Genomic DNA, 17810 nt, shown 5'->3' on the forward strand with positions numbered 1-17810 from the left:
TGGGTGTAACTTGTCATTATGAGTGTGCAAAATAGTGGGCTCACGCCACATGTTCCATTCATACCTCATCCTGGTGAGCCATTATTAAAATGGCCAGATTGGAAAGAGTATTTTCTAAACTATGCGTCAGCTTTTAGAGAGAAGAATGAGGAAGCGTTCACTTCGTCCAAGAAGAAAAAAATCCTGCTGCACAGTTTAGGTCCGGAGGGGTTGCGTATGTATAACCAAATGAAAAGAAGGTTAGACTTGCAAGTTGTGCAGATGTTTTTGGAAATGCATTAGAAGACTTAGATATACACTACAATCCCACAGTTAGTGCAGCTATAGACTGGTACATGTTTTTTTAAGGCACCAGATGAAAATTGAGTCATTGCAGCATTGAAGAAACTGGCAGTCACATGTAAATTTGGGACCTTACATGATGACCTCAGAAGTGATCAGTTAGTGATGCATTCCAACAAGGTGGGCATTCAGAAAAAACTGTGGGTGTGTGGTGAGTCTCCCTTGCAAGAAATGATGACCATCATTAAGAAGGCCAACATGTCTAAAGAAGGCCAACATGTCTAAAAGATATGCAGAGGCAGCATTGAAGGGTAACAATGAAGGGGAGGTGGTTGGTAAGATTTCCATCTCTAAGTATGATTAAAAAAAAATTGAGAAGCACAGAAACTAAAGTGTGAGCTGGGAAGGTGGTTCTAAGAGTAAAACAGATGACTAAGAGAAACATCCTGTTTATTTTAGATGTGGGAATAAGTGGCATATGGCAAGAGATAGATGTTGTCAGGCTATTAGGTAAAAATTTGAATGTTTTGGTATTATGGGGCATTCTGCCATGGTGTGTAGGGGGAAACTGTGTACAGTGGTTAAGAAACCCGTGAAATGTGTTGTGGAGAATAAGGAGGAAGGTGATGCAGAAAGGGAATCTTCTAGTGATGAAGGTGTGCTATGGATCGAAGACATGGTGTGCTATGGATCGAAGACGTGGTATGCTATGGAGAGGCCAAGTCGAATGGAGGGTCAAATAGCAAGTGGAAACCGTAGTGTGAAGTAACCACGCGTGGTGTACTACTAAAGATTGTTCCTGACTCTGGTCCTCCTTATACTATAAAACAACGTACGGTATGCGAAGACAAATTTGTGAGCGTGCGGTATGATTGTTTGAGACCCATGTCACAGAAGAAATTGCTATAGTAGGGTTCACTGAAGCAAAATATTTTATTTAACAATAGGTCAGCGTGGGGAAAGTTGCATGTGGCGGAAAAAGGCCCATCGGTGTTGGGATGGGTTAATCAAGGCGTGTTGGGCATTATTTTAGATCCCAATAAGGGGGACCAAGTGTTGTTACTTGGTGAACAAAATGAGTGCATGGAGAAGAAAGAGAGCAATTTCCTGAAGTTTTTTTTGTGGGTAAGGTTGGGAGAACTCGTGGATTTGTCCATAAAATTGTACTTACGGACGATGATGTGCCAGTCTGTCACAAAGAGAGGAACATTCCTATTAGCCTGAGAGATGGCGTGATGGCGGAATTGGATGATTTAGAAAGTAAAGGTATTATAGAGCTAGTGGCTCCTGGGTGTAGAGGGTGTGTCAGGCTCCAAACAGGACGTTCCTCACTGGGTGCAGAGAGTTCTGCTGGATAAAATGGACTTGGAATGGGAACACTCTCGGACAAAGAATTTTGGCTACACAGTCTATGTATCTTTTTTTAGCACAGAAGTGATGAACGGAATCAGAGCAGTCGCCTTTACAGAAGCCAGGCGCTGCTGGCGGGAAGTTGCACATAGCTGTACAAAAGCATGTGTGTGATAGCTTAAAGATCTGATGGATGAAGTCCCAAAACTAGAAAGCTTCGGAGATCTCGTTTTAGTTATATTATCTTAAACTTGTAAATCCACAATGCTATTCATTCACTGGCAATCAGTCCTGTATTGTTAAAATTGGGCAGTGCTTAAAATGTGCCATGATTGAAATGAAAAGCTAACTAGTATTACTCCTGGTTCCCTGTAAAATAGAAATATTGGTTGCTGTGGAAAAAAAGGTTGACCAATCACTTGTGAGTACAAACAGATATTGGAGGAAAGTGAAAGAATAGGAGAGATGGCTCTTTGTAAGTACTGGGCAAACGCAAACCTCCCACTTAAGGTTTTTGCGAGAGAATTCTCCTATTGAGAGCTTTTGCCAACTTTTTCCTCTTGCAATTCTATTTTTTTTTTAAACTTTGCAAACTTAGTAATGCTCCGGATAATTGCAAAGCTTTAAAAACACCCCTTTGAAAACTTTGCATATTCACGCACTCCTATTGAGCAAACAACAAGTGATCTGAAGAAATGCAGCAATAAGAAGGCAGAGAGTTCAAAGGAGAGTGACTTGAAAAGAGAGCAGTAGAAGAAAAGTTTGGGTAAAGAGAGCAAGTATCACAAAATTTGAAGAAAACTAGATCATGTAAATGACCATCCCCTCGTGCACCTGGAGCAGGTTTAAACACTAATAGAACGATCATTAAAAAAAAGCCATCAATCAAGAAAACCAAACAAAACAAATACAACACTGTTTCCAGAAATCCAGCACAAGTTCAGATTCAGAAGTTACCTGAGGGTTTTTGAAAAGTGCATATTTCTCTATACGTTCAACAAAAACAAGTTTATTCTGACTGTCTCTGGTCCAGTTCAGTAGGTTTTCCACCAGGTTTTCGTGGTCCTCAAAGATCCGCTCTGCAGGAAGGAAAATAGATGAGACTCATCACAAGCTCTCTGTAAAATTAACTAGAATGTGAACAACATTAGAGCAGATCACTAGAACAAAGTCTGTACAGGGTCAAAAGACTAACCATTTCTTTGCAACCATCACTGACCAATATTAGCTGTATTAGACCCGGCTTCCTGGGCACCGGGGCACTAAGGGGTAACTGCGCTCCAATCGCATCAACTGGAGTGTTGCCCCACTGGTGTCCTGGGGCCTCAGTACTAGTGGACCCAAAACTGGATAACCAAGTACTACTCTCCAACATTTGACTCTCTCAGGGTAGCGAGAAAGAGCAGTCCAAGGCTTACTCAAGGAGGTGAGGTGGGGTTAGACATTCAGAACACAGTGTAAACCGTACCACCAGCTGATAAACTCAATGTCCAGTCAGTGCTTTACTTTTTATGAAAGAAAAGTACTTTATCCTAGTTTTATGTGTAGTATAATTATTTTGTGTGTATTAAACAGGGAAAACCACTTGTCTTAACAACCCTCTGGGACAGAGTTCTGACCCCAAACAGTATTATAACGCCTATACGCCAAGCACTATAAAAACGTAGTTAACAATAAAACACACATTAAACATTGCATATTACAGACCATGTTACACAGGGCTGCTCTTGTTCACTAGAGCCTTAATACCAATCTTCGGATGGAAAGGATATAGTTTCAGCATATGATGTGAAGTTAAATGTTCTCGATCAGCCCCATAACCCCCCCACCCAAAGCAACAAGGTGTGCCCTCCCATCGTGAGTGAGGACACCGCTCTAGTGGCGTCAGGTATACGATCACAGGTGCCTGATGTCTTGGCACAGTTTACTGGAGTGCCACTAGTCCAGTAGCCACTGGCTAGCTGTAGGAGAGTAGTGGCTGGACAGAGTGCCAGTTCACACCGATACCCTCAGAGATCACAAAAAGAAAGGTGGGTGCCTGTTTTACTGGCCTCTATTCCCAGCTACTGCTTGTACAGGCTGCCACAGCGCAAGGGCGGAGATTAGAGGGGATTTGATCTCACCTTCAAAGACTAGAATCAAGCTTCCTCCGCTCTGGCTGTTCTTGATGTGCTGCAAGCTTTCTTTCACCAGCTTTTCTTGATGTGCCGTAAGCTTCCTTTCCACACCTTGGGCAGCTGTCTGTAATTTCCTTGGTCAAAAGCGCACGCTACCCCAAGCCTCACAGAGACAGCTGGTCTTTTCCCATGCTGTTGATGCCTTAGTTCCAGACGCAGTGAACAGAGTCTTGTCTTCTGCTTTCACACTGCGGGTCGCGCCTGGCTATCTTCAGACGGACCTGGTGTGTCCGTCTCTTCAGTCATAGACCAGCCTTTAACAACAGCTGACCACTCAGGCCAGACTTTTATCGCCTCAGATTGATAGGCTCATCCAATCAGAGGGTCTGCTACTTTTGCATCCTGAATACACCTCCAATCACAACCATTCATGGCGTGTTCAATGCATGGGTAAAGCATGCACCAGTCCCCTTCTTGGTATCAGGCTGTGCAACACTCTAAAGAGGACTTTTAATTAACTCCAGCCCAGGAGGCCCTGACCAGTGGGTGAGGGTCCTCTTCGCAGAGTTAGTGCAGCTAAACCCAGATAAGAGCTGAGTGTCTTCCCCAGCCCACCAGGCCTTTCCAAGGAAATAGGGAGGGGCACGGGGGGAGCTGGGATGTCCAGCAGAACAGCTCACATTCCTCACACTGGCTCAGCACACCATTCTTCCCCAGTACCCCCACGGGCTCTCAAACACACGTCAGGTAGACAAAGGCAACAGGACCACAGGCATGGCAGACTGCACAGACTTGGTCAGGAGGGTGCCTAGGGACTCACCCCTCCTGACTATAGATTTATTGCTGCCACCACTGTCAGTCTACTACATTCTTAATAGAGAGGGCAGTAGCTACTCTCTGAAAAATAGGGATGCACTAGGCATGCCCCCTCGACCTCAGAGCCAAGCTCTAGGGTCTCAATCCATGTAAACAGGGAGACCCTCAATGGACATCTATGACTGTCATCCTCACTGAGGTAGGGTTCTAGAAACCATACAGTAACTTTTAAGCGACTTCCCTGGAGATTAGCATAAGGAAGGGGAAGCACTCTCTCAAGAGACATGCAGGAGACTTCCCGTCCCAACAAGCTGTATGCCAAGAAGCAATCATTCTGACACTTCATTTTATGGATACTTTTGGGCACACCGGCAAAAACCTAATTTTACCCAGAATCTCCATGTCACTGAAGAATGTCCCAGACCCATTAGGGTTACATAGCAGGTCAGAAACATGTTGGCCTAACAGAGAGATGGTTTGAACCATTGTCCTCAACATACCATCTTGCCTCGGTTGTTAGATATACCTGTAGTCCTCAATTAATAAAGGGTTACACCGGGGAACTGCAAGGTATTTTTAATTCAGTGATCTGGATCCCGCATTTGTCTAGTAGTTTTTTATTTCAACTAAAAACTCCTTCCTGGAGGATGCCAACATGACGTTGAGGTCGTCCTTTAGGCACTGTCCTACAAGGGTGGGGTGAGGCTGCAGATTAGGCATGACACACGTGTGTGCGAGACTTCCTCTTCCAAAAGGACGGACTTCCCTAGGCATCTGGACAGGAATTTGGTATCGTCCAAATAGGACTCTGACTTGGTTTCCTATATAGGAGAGCAATCATTCACATTCTTTGTACAGATATTGTACCTTTTTGTGGTTTTTGTGTGCTGACAAATCATACAGGGCATCCCAAATTAACATAGATGGGATCTATTGGATGGGTGACCAGAGCTCTTAAAACTATAAATATGTCTGTTTTACCCTGACATACCTTCGGCATGGACCCACTGCTTTTCATTTACTGGTTGGCAGGAAGAGTAGGGGAAGATTCAAATCCATATCCCCGGGCTCTCATTCCAAAACCCGCTCTCATTTCCCTAGAGCACCCAACATATGTTTCTCCTCACTGTTCTCAGGTTTTCCTTCTTTGCCAGCAAGTCTGCCCCTGACCTTAGGAACTTCCTTTCGTTACCTCGCACAGACCTTACCTGCTTCTCCCTACTGCCCCTTTTCTCCGTAAGTGAAGAGTGCTGCATAAGTAGTAACTATCAGTAGACAAATAAAACAAATATACTAAGATGTGTCATAGTCTTTCCATCTCCTGATAAACCCTTCCAACAACTCCTTTCCCACACTTTAGCATAAAAAGTACGTTATTTATCACGCACAGACAAGCTGATCTGTAACTTGGCACTTAAGGGTGGAGGTTACTAATACTACCGTCAATGGCATTCATGCTAAATAGTTGGAAAAGATCTAAGGCCAAGCGGTCCCTTCCTGGACTCCATTTTATGAAGCGATCAAAGGAATTAGATTATCTAATAAACTTCCTCAACAAACAGGACATTAAAAAAGAGCATTTTAAGCAGGGGTACATTTACAGCTGTCATGAACTCACAGCTCCACTGACAGAGCAGATCCCTTGCTTCACTCAGCCAGCCCACCTTTCTTTCACACAGGATAATCTCACCGGAATACCTATCCCCACACTGCCATGCACCCGGTGACTGGCTTCCAACTTGGCTTGTTCTGCATGATCTCCATTACACACAACATACTTCACACTGCACATACAGCAAAAAGAAGTCTTCGAAACTGACAAACTTGGAAAATTGTTATCCTTTTAATCTACGCAACTGTATTAATGTTACCTGCCCCGAAAATTAAAATGCAGAGCAAATATGTCAAGAATTAAATCTCATACACGACAGACAGAAGAGTTGCATTCTTAACTCATAGAGCACAAAACTTTAGACTGCAAGCTGTGTGTTTCTTCCTCACAAGATGAGCTCATGGATCGTGTTACACGCACTTTTACAATGGAGATTTTAGACTGCGATTGGGGGGTGGGGGGAGGGAGAGGGTAGTACTAGTGTCCAATATATATTCTTTAACTGAGCCAGACCCGTTTTTCTGCAAACAATTCAAGATGGACACTGATGCCTGGGTTCACAAATACACCATGGGAAATGCGAGCATGTTCCACATATGGAGACATTCACTAATTTGAAGTAATCATTTACACAGATTTTTTTTTTTTATATGTGAAGGGTAATCAAGTGCATTTGGGGTGGAAAGAGACGTCCTCTTCTGATTAGGAATGACTGATGCCGTGTTCCAGCTTACACATTTATTTTCACATACATGCCAAGAGTGTAAATGCCGCGCAGCAGGCTAATGTTCGCTTTACACCACACTTCGGACACACACTGACGCGCCAGTGAACCATATCTGCAGAGTCGGCGGGAGCGACCCCACCTCTGCCCCGCGCGCCGTGAGAGGGCGCCCGGGCCAGGAGCCGCTTCCAGGCCCGTATTAATCACACTTTACCCCTGCTGAAGGCATGAGGCGCGGCTTACACTAATGAAAATCCGGGCTGCCATCAAGTGCTAATGAAGAACGAGGTGACGGGTCGACACCTCGCGGCCTCCTATAATTAAGCTTTTTATTGACCGTGACAGCAACAGGATGCCGTCCCGCCAAAAGCAGTGAGGCGCGGAAGGGGCCAGGCCACACACCTGGTGCTGCTGCTCTCTGGGACCCAGGTGGACCGGCCACGCACATCAAAGCGGAAGGAACGGTGGGAGATTTCCTCTGGGTCCGGCCCAGGGGATCTTCTCAGAATGTGTCCAAGATCACAGTAGGTGGACCTTAGGGACAGCTCTTTGTGAGAAAAGAGCTTAAAAATCGAAATTAAGTGTTATTTGCAGTTGTTTGCATTTACTTCAACTCCTTGCCCCTGTGCCTTAATATTTCAAGCACAGACAGGGAATTAAATTCAGCACAAAATAAAGTGATCCTGTGTTCGCATAAAGTGTTGCTGGGGGTTGTTGGGAAGGATTGACCCGATAATTGGTGAGCAGATTTTCATGTGCAATAACTCCATTATCCCGCACTTTAGACTTATGAGTTGAATAAGTAAGAAAATTCCAAATCACAAGATTAATGAATATTAACTCCCCGCGCTACCAAGACTAGACCAGGCAGACAGATTAGCCCAAGGTAAAAGTAGCCACCAGCATCTCTACCTTTCCTTGTCACCGATCAAGACTGGATCCTGAAAAATCTGCATGTTGTTAATTAGTAGAGATCCATTTGCGCATTAAACTTTACCCATCGCAAAACTTCCAGTACTCCCACCAAAGGCTTTTACGTGAAAATGGAGAATAAAAGAGGAGCAGAGTGTAGATAAAGCCTATTCAACAATTCCAGATCAAACCTCCAAATAGTATAAAAATGCATACATATCATCACTTCAAAGAGATTTTAACAATCCGATCATCTCCCAAATATGTTTAACAATCAGATGTATTTCACCCGGTTTAGAGTTTTTTTTCCATTTCAGGTGCATTAGACAAAATAGAATTCCCAAGAACTCATACATTTTTAGCTTAATATGTTTAAAAGAATCTATGAAATTCTAATACATTACTTTATGAAGATTACCAAAATAATAATAGTGAGGAAGAAAAAAATACTACCTGCTCTGCACACTGTTATTAGCTACCCCCTTAAACCAAATTCTGCTAGTGAGACAGTCTTTATTCCAACGCTTTCTATTTACTCTATGCAAACAGGCAGGTGATGTGCAACCTTTGCACTGCAGGTAAAGCAACAAGGCACTTCCACACTATTGAACCACGGGCCACAGGGTCGACAGTTTGCAGTCTAAGATGTTTTCAGGATGCAGAATTAACACCTCTAGAGGCTGAAATTCCAAAAATATACACATTTACACCTTCCATTGGGCCATTCACGTTTCCAAACTGCATATTATGGATGTCCTGTTTATCATTTAACAGTGTTATTACTTGAGAAAACATCACCCCTGCCAACAAAGTGTTTCATGGTTAAAATGCTAATCAAGCTCATGTGAGAATCTATGAATGACCAGAAGGCATGGAGTGAGCGCAAGGAGCTTGTTATGGCCCCTGTTAAGCCCCTAACAAATAGCAAAGGCTAGGAACTTGGGGATTCTCTCTGACTCAGAGCCTATCTTCATACCCCGGGCCAATGCTGCAGTCAAGAACGCGAACTATCAAATTAACCCACTCGGCAACGTACTCCTTCAATAATTTATGAGACATTGTCACAGTCTTCTGCAACATCTTGTGCAATGGCATGGCCAGATACCAAATCTAAAAACTATAAAGACAAAAAGAGGGTGCAAATAAACATTAATTACGAAAGCAAGGGCACACCCCTATAGCATTGAAAACCCTCGACTGACTTCCAGTGCAAAAAAGAAAACAAATCTAGACTTGGATCACAGTACACAAGACCGGCCTAAACTACCTCACAAAACCTCTCAGAACATTAGGCCTCCTGGGAATATCCACTCTGGCCACACCTAAACTCCAGGGAAGCAGAAGGTCAAAGAAAGAAACATGGAGAAAAACATTAAGCAGGATAATTAGAACACTTGGGTGTAAACTGAATGGCTCTCTAAGATGCTGGCATTACATTGGCATTGCTCCAGCGAGAGCCTCGCCCCTCCTATACCAATTCCCGCACCCACCATATCAAACTACTGACCAGCCACTTTATATGAGATAAATTGACATCCCTGGCTCAGGACACCAGGAACTGCATTTGTGCATTCAATGCACGCAAGTAAGATTTGTGAATGCCTGTTTTTAAATGCATTGGAAATTAAAGCTAACATTTTTGCCATTGCCAATGGTTGTTTTTCTCAGCACCACACAACAAAAATTAACAGGACCAAATGAACCATTTAAACATGGCATGCAGAATCTTGACAGCCATGAGAAAGCCGACACGTATCATAGATGCCAACATCCTCACTACATGCCTGCAATAGCCAATCCATTAACATATTCCATCAGTCGTTAGGGGACCACTTTTCAATCCCGACACCTGCTCCCCCTTTAGCTTACTAATCAATACAACGCCGTCCTTCCATATGCCCTTGAGCACTCTGCCACTCAAGGAGAAGCACAATCCACCAATTGCCCATCCCCGGCTCACAAACCATGCCTGACATCAGAGCATATACACAGGCACAACAAGGCACCTAGAAATAGACCTATTCAGTTTGTAACTACAGGCACTCAAATGTACACGGGTATTTAATGCTGCAGGATTAATTAGCAAACAGTCCCACTAATTCATTACCACGCATGCCACGAACTCCATCCTGTTGACTCCATCGACCATGCTTTGCTACCCTTCGCTCTATTATATAATCATACTGTATGACCCTTACCGTGAATCTCAACTTATCATAACACATGCACAACACACAAACCTATGTTTTCCAATTATGAGTCCAAAGATTCTATTTAGACCTTGCACAAAACTCTAACGACACTACCAGGACCTCTGCCCCTCAGCACTTTCACTTAATTCTAATCAAGTTGCACATGATTTCAAAACAATTGCATCAACCACATTCTTTACAACTTCTTCCTGATCCTGTCCACTTTGATAACCTTCTTCAGCTTTCACCCAATTGCGTTTCTCAATGCAGGGCCGGCTCTAGGCATGTGCAAGCTGTGCACCTGCACAGGGCCACCAAACCCCAGGGGCCACCACGCCAATATATATCCTTAATATATTAATCCTCTGAGGATGGATACATATTTGCGTGGTGGCCCATGGCAGGGATTTGGCGGCCTCCGGCTCTGTTCCACTTCTAAACTCCCTGACCCCCTCCCCTCTTTACTGGCCTGCGCGCTCCGCCCCGCCCGGACCCCCTCTTCCGGGCCCCCCACCTACGCTCCCTGCCCAGGGCCACCATGAGCCTAGAGCCGGCCCTGCTCAATGTTATTTCCAAACTGGCAATCTAACCATGCACATCACTGTCCCTCATCTGTCACTCCTTCAGTGCTCCTCCCAGTCAGCAGTCTACGGATATACTCCAACAAACACAAAGCGGCTTCATGGCCAATTTCTAAATGATTTAGACTCCCTATCCTAATATTAGTTTAAGTTGTTGATTATTTCTTTCTTCCTAAGATTCCAAACTTCATCTATTTGTACCAACATTCTTCTGTCATACTGAGAGGGCGCTGATGCACAAGGGAAACCTGTGATTTCATAAATATATGCCCACAATATGTATTACCCGTCTCCACACTTATCTCAGAGGGAAAATAATTAATGTGACTACTCCCTGACTAAACTTTTTATTCTCAGGACACATAATAGTGGTCTGTATGCTAGTAGGAATAGAAAATCGAAGTAAATGGCTTCGACCATATTCACTTGATGGACCGTCTATAAGCCACTAAAGGAATAATATGATTTACCTACCTCAGGAAAATGAATAGGTGAGCTTGGATATGCCAAATGTATGCCCTGCAATTTTAACACATCTCCAGGAATAGCACTCAACCTGATGAACTATATCACGAACCAACTATAGAATATATAGCACATCTCAATAGTTTCATGCAGGGAAACGTGCAGCAGGTTGTGTGAGTTTTGATCCCTTGTATATAGCCTCCTGCGCCTTGTTTAAGTGATACATTTTACCTGTTGCGATACTGTTTGCATATTTTAGATACTGAGTTCCGAGGTTTGGTTGCATTATAGATGATTCTCGCTACAGATACACTAATCAGAGTTTTAGAATTAGGAATTTTTCTAGAGTTACTGATAAGCTCCATATATACTCCTTGCACAGAGAGATGGACGACAGAGCCCATCACTCACACTTTATCTTCAAAACATACTAAAGAATGTGGAGTGAGCCTGAATCTATACACTCTACAGCCAGGGAGCCCTTGAATTGGATCACGTGACTTCAGGGAAATAATACAGCCCCTACCATTCTCACCACTGCTGGGCTGGATGTAGGCGTAAACTGAGGGCACTGCGGCAGCTGAGTGGCGATGAAAGGACTAAGACTGGTATTGAAGGTTTAAAAGCACAGAGAGAGAAGGAAGGTCCAGGAAACGCTAATGCTTGGTTTACGTAGCACCATTAGAATCAATTCCCACAACCAATGGGTTATCACAAGGTACGGTACAATAATGACCTTACAGAGTGAGGCGCCATTGATGGTCAATAATCATTAGTTTGTTCTGCCAACTCTGACATATCCAAAAGAGGTATCAAAAGCAAAATACAGAAAATAAAGCTGTTGCAAGGCTTAGTGCTGAAGTAGAAAAGAGCGAAGACAAAACCCTGGCAAAAAGCAGTCCATACTTTCAGTGAGGATGATCCGATCACTTTCTGTGAAATGCAAGCATAACACTATCTGTGACGTCGGAGATGCTACATACCCATGATGTTAGTATATACCTCATCACCCTAGTCACCATTCAGGATCATGTTTATTAAAACCTACTTTACACGGCAATCATCCGCAAGTCGGCCATGCAATAAAAGGTGAAACTCAACAGGCTCACTTACCCATTTGAAGTTCGTTGATGGTCTCCACCAAGGACCAGTCCAGGCTGAAGCCGCAGTGGGACTTGTCCATCAAGTTGTCCAGCACCTGCCGTACTGTCTGGCGCTCATCCACCATCATAGTCTTGGAGCTGTCATCGGACATGTGCACGCGGATCACCAACTATAGAGATCCAAAGAAAAATAGAAGATACTTTAAAATCTTCTATGCACCTTGGCCCAACACAACTCAAAAACTTGAATCACAACTCACACTGCATGTAAAAAGAGTGTTTAAAGCAGAGCGCATCTGAGGGGTTGTTTAATGTAAGGCACATACAGGCATATACAGATCAGTGGTTCGGCAGTGGGAGTCTAATGGTTCATCCAATAAAACATAGAAAATGTATTGGCAACAATGTTTTCATTCACACAAAATGGAAATCCCACTGCGCGGTAAAAATCAGTCATCATTCTTGTCTACAAAATATGGGACACACGTCAACCACCATTTGCAAAAGGGAGATGTTGAAAAAGGAAAAAAAAAAAAGCTATTTCCTCACATCCCATAACCTGTGTCAGACATATTTGCTAGTCCATGATATGTTAAAAAAAAAAAACAGAAATGAGGAAGGGGGAGGAGACAGCTAATCGTGCATAATGATATACACATAACCAGACTCTATTTCTCTTGACTGATGGAGAAGCCAAGGCCATGAAAAGGGCGGTGGTAGCAGAGACTGCTGTAGATCTTACAGGGAGGTCGCTCTCAGGAGCTAATCGTCCAAGTACATGTAAAAAATGGATGACGAAAAGGAGCCACCACTACTTACCTATGCGCTAAGATTCCCTTACTTGAAGAAAGTGTAACTCAAAACACTTCAAACTGGATGTTACTTTAACTATCAGGTACTCAGGAGCTCCTTAGCTCCCTGGTAGATTATAGTCATGGAGTTCACTTTGGTCTACCTAATTATCCAATACACCAAAGGCAGTTAATTGAGAATCTGGCACCCCCTTCGGCGACACTGTAGAGAACGTAGATCTCAAAAACTTGCTCAAGTACTCCGCTAACTAAGAACCCGATTTAAACTCCTTCGTCATTTGACCTAATCCAATAAACCTCCATTGTATAACTCCATTGCATCTTTCATTCCCCTGCGAGTGTTGTTCTACTTTCCGCTAGTCCTACTTCTCTGCAGGCTCGGTTTGTGTTTGTTCATCCCAACTATCAAGGTAATAAGCTTATGATTTTATACGTACAAATATCACGTTTATAGAATAAACTTGTTAATTGTTTTAAAATGCGAGAAGCCTTACGGTACTACGAAAATATGAGTCCATGGAAAAATTAGCACATTATCAAATTTGTGTCGTAGGCTAAATAAAGGTTCCTTATTATTCAAATTAAATACATATGCTGAAACTTTCACTGAAGAAATTTGGAACAGGGCTTATTTGCATACACGGACAATCTCCAATGTAATTGTCTTTTTAATCAACAGTGGCTCAACACCAAGTGTTTTAGTTGTATATTGCAGAAATGTTTACCATTCAACTGAACTATTAAACATATTCAATCTGAAAGTATGCGCTAAATTTTAGGTCATAGCGATGGGTCACAATTCGTCATGAAGCACATATACAAACCTATGTTTCCTAGACTGAGGAATGGGTCATTTGAGTAGCCCACTCATGGTTTTCACAAAGAAACTAATAATTGAAATAAAATAATGAAAATAAGGAGGAAAAAATGTAAATCGGTGACCAGGTTTTCATCCGTAATTATTTGCCAAACGGTCGTTTTACAAAAGTAATATGCTGTTACATCCATCTGACCCTTGTGATTGGAGCAACTGGTTTTCTGGTTGTCCAAAAGCATGCAATACCCAGAGCCAACAACTGAGTGGCAGCTCAAAATTATATTTCATTGTTGTCAACCACGCATGAATTCATGTAGTAGAATCTAATAAATGGGAAATGGGTATGAAGGAAACTTATGTTTTTTTAAGTGTGCTCTTGATACTAAGTTTAGGAATAGTGGTAATTTGTACAACTTTGAATTTGGCATTACACAAGCAATCATGGGATATCGAGGGCAAGTTGGAAAGTCTTTTTTTTCCTTTAACATTGGCTTTTATTTGGAAGCCAAAGATGGAGAAGAATGCAATTCATGATAATAAATGAACAACAATTTTGTGTTACCATACTTCTGATAACAACAGTATGCCACTTACGTGGCTGGGCCTATCACCCGTAAACAGAAGGCATAATGTGGAGACCTCAAGTTTTTGCCTTGAAAATGTACCCATTCTTTTGATGTGGGTAGCTGCAGCAGTTTGGCCACAAGCAAGGGAAATCTACCAAACCCAAACATTTCTTAAAATTAGACACCCAGGGTGGATCCAAATAGATTCTCTCATCCAGGTTGCCCTGAAAAAATAAAAAAAATTGGCTAAAATCACACATTTTCCTCAAATTCTGTAACAGGAAGTTCCTCATTCTGTGGAGATAAAAAAAAGTGTTTTACCACTCAGCATTTCCACACGTCTCCCTTTAAAAATTGTACCTCATTTGAGTAAATGGGGCTACGACCTGTGCCAGGAATGGGTCAAATCTTGGATAGTGTGATGTCAATATGGGGTTAATGACATGTTCACATGGTTACAGTTTTGATCTGTTCCAATGATGTGCATTGGGTACAATTACGGACAAGAGGAAGCATTTTATTTGGGAGTGCGGTACTGCAGTGTGGTGAGGTGTTGGCCACTAGAGGAAAGTGCCTGATTCTTTTGTGGAAAGTAGTGGAAAAATATTTTTGGGACCCACTTTTGTTTGACATTTTCAAGGCACCCTGGGAAAGAAAATGTGTGGCCATTTTGTGGTGGGGGTAAGCCTAATGCCAGGCGCTCCTGCGTCAAATCCCAAGCAGGTCACATTACTAACTGCACTTCCCCAGCTTGGATTGAGTTTGTGGGGGCTGAGATATGCTGCAAGCACCAATCAAAAAGCAGTCCAGCATAATGGCAACATCTCCTTTCACTTAATTGTTGGGCAACAGTGCACAATGCAAGCTGTCACAATTGAAAAGAAAAACTCTAGAAGTGAGGGAAGATCTTTTTCGGAGGATGTGACAGCCTTGTCGTTCGCAGTTAAGGAGTATAGAAATTTAACTTTGACTTAAAACAAATCATGCCAGATATGCAGGCTATTTAACATCATCTAGGTTACAGTCACTATGTGCAAATTAATCGAATATGGATAGCCTTAACATCTGGCATGGTTCTGTCTCCAGCGTCAAACAATGGATACCTCTAATGTAGGGGAAGATGAGCACACAAAGTTGGAATGGATTCTGAAGGAACCAGCCTATGCCTAATCCGCATTATACACTGTAGAGTCTTTCAAAATTATAATATGGCCTGAAGGCGATTTTCCTGGAAATGCCCACTCTCCTCCACGTTAATGATGCAATGAAAGGAACCAGACCATCAACATCAATTTTCTGACAGATCAATCTGACTTGTTGTGATTGGTACCAGGTTTCACTAGGCAGATAAAACAAATGGTTGACAACTTTAAGTAAAGATTTGCCTAAACATTTTTTCGGAACCACAAAGAGAATCTCAGGCCAAGCATGCCATATTTTATGTATTAAAAAGAATGAAGAGATGGAGACTGTTTACAATTTCTACATAAAGGTATAGAAAATGGTCCTGGTCAACTAGGTGGGCCTTGGGATGTTTTTCCCAGAGGTGTATTTTTTGGGTTTAAAAGAGAACTCCCAAAATGTAAGTTAAATTGGTCTTAATTGCAAGATGTTGTTTTAGTGCAGTTTTCCCTCTCCACTTCGATGTCGGTGCCCTTTCCTACCTCTGTTTCCTTGGGTTCTCCTCGCCACTTGACAGATCTAGCTCTTAAATCGAGGGGTTTCTGTATCTATGCCATTACATCATGACCCACCTGTTTCTCTCTTGTCTTCAGGTCTTGGGTTGTAACTCTAGGCATGTGTCACAGCACTCAGAGCTGTGGTCTTTTGGTAGACAAAGGTCACAAACTTTGTAGCTGTCCTTCTGTGCAAACATATGGTGGCACTTTGGGCAGAATATAAAGGAGGTATGCTTCAATCCCCGATGTCTATTCTCTGACTATCGTGGTTGATGACCTGATGGTGAGCTGCCTAAAAAAACTAAAAAAAACTTTTCTCCCTTGGTGGAAACTCACTTCCCTTGACATCGGCGCTCTACCTTGCTTTCTTTTGGGATTCTTGGTTTTTGGAGGATCATCACTCGACAAAAAAAATAATTTACTTTTAATTATCTTCTCTGCTTCCAGACGCAACAGTAGAAAAAGAATCTGAAGGTGACCATGGGCTGCTGGGGCGGGCGTCTGATGTCAGATGGGGATGGCCAGGACCCCAAGGGATTGACGCCACCAAGGTAAGAAAAACAAAATAAAAAAAAGATTACAAAGATAATTCTGAAACCAACCACTATATGGCTGAAGGATGCACAGTTCGTGAAAACAGAAAAGATTCATGCTGTAAAACTACTGTTAAAGCTAAGTAGCGTGTTTCTTTTGAAGCATGAATCTTTTCTAGATTCACAAATAGAAGAGACGTCAAACATCAGAATCATTTCCAAAATATTCACGATCCTCTGAGGAAGAGGAAAAACCTTCAGCATTTCGTTCCAGCAGTGCTCCTATTTAGGTTAGCCCCTGGGTATGTGTGAAGTGAGACTTCTAGGCATTGACAGAAAAGCTCGCGGACTCGAATCATCGTGCTCTGAAGAGGTATTTCAACCAGAGGAGGCACTCATCTTCCCATATCCCGTTGTCCAAGTAGGACATACAACTATTAGCACTTAAAGACAGGATGTGGTCATCGTTCCAAACAGTAGGACCATGTGCTGACAGTGCTGGGGCCCAACAGTGAAGGCTGTGGACTGGAAGCATTGGTGATTGGCTGATGGGAGTAGGGGCCTTGTAGGCCTAGGGATTCCAATGAGTCCCTGAATTGAGGGCCAGCAGAACTTGATTCCAGGACACCAGCTTGAATGTTTCCTGTCAAATGAACAGGGTCAGGAGTTGAAGGTCAAAGGATGGACGTCTGACATTGCAATGACTCTTGGGGACTGGGAAGTAAAAGGAGTAAAATTTCTGATCTCTTTCTTCCAGATGCACCACCTCTATGGCACTTTTGTTCAGTAAGGAGCAAAAGACTTTCACCTCTAAAATTTGGACTCGAGCCAGACGGCTCAACCTGGTGGTCCACAGCGGAGCAAAGAAAGGAGAAGTACCTGCTAGGGTATTTTGAATGGCTGAGATGGTTATCACGGATGCAAGAGTTGCATCCTGGAAAAGACTTCAAACGTCCTACATGTTTTTTAAACATTCAAGGGAGGAATCCTCCCTTTCTCTAAAATCTCCCCCAAAAATGTTTGCCACAGAAGGCCATGTCCATGAGGGTAGTTTAGACATTTCCATAGGAGTCAGTGGAAAGCATCCTACCTCAGACGCGCAGTGTAACAGCTGTGCCTGGGGATCAAACCACAAATCTGTTTTGCGGTATCAAACACATCGGTGACCAGATCAGACAATATTTTTTCATGTTCTCTGGTAGGTTGATGACTAGGTTTGCTCAGTTCCTACAGGCCATGGACATAGCAG

General features: G+C 42.9%; 1 protein-coding gene across 4 annotated transcripts in view; it reads right to left on the minus strand.

Annotated features, from left to right (window-relative positions):
* The window catches only part of RAPH1 (Ras association (RalGDS/AF-6) and pleckstrin homology domains 1), a 403562-nt gene that overhangs the window by 53734 nt on the left and 332018 nt on the right, over positions 1–17810 (minus strand). For all 4 annotated transcript variants that reach the window (XM_086955298.1, XM_086955299.1, XM_086955297.1 and 1 more), the window contains 2 exons: positions 12165–12324; positions 2590–2711 (listed from right to left, as the gene is read on the minus strand). In XM_086955298.1, the coding sequence (XP_086811424.1) occupies positions 2590–2711; positions 12165–12324 (282 nt within the window). The remainder of the gene's footprint in view (positions 1–2589; positions 2712–12164; positions 12325–17810) is intronic.

The sequence above is a fragment of the Lissotriton vulgaris genome, chromosome 2_1, assembly GCF_964263255.1.
Source record: "Lissotriton vulgaris chromosome 2_1, aLisVul1.2, whole genome shotgun sequence".
In the NCBI taxonomy this organism is placed as follows: domain Eukaryota; kingdom Metazoa; phylum Chordata; class Amphibia; order Caudata; family Salamandridae; genus Lissotriton; species Lissotriton vulgaris.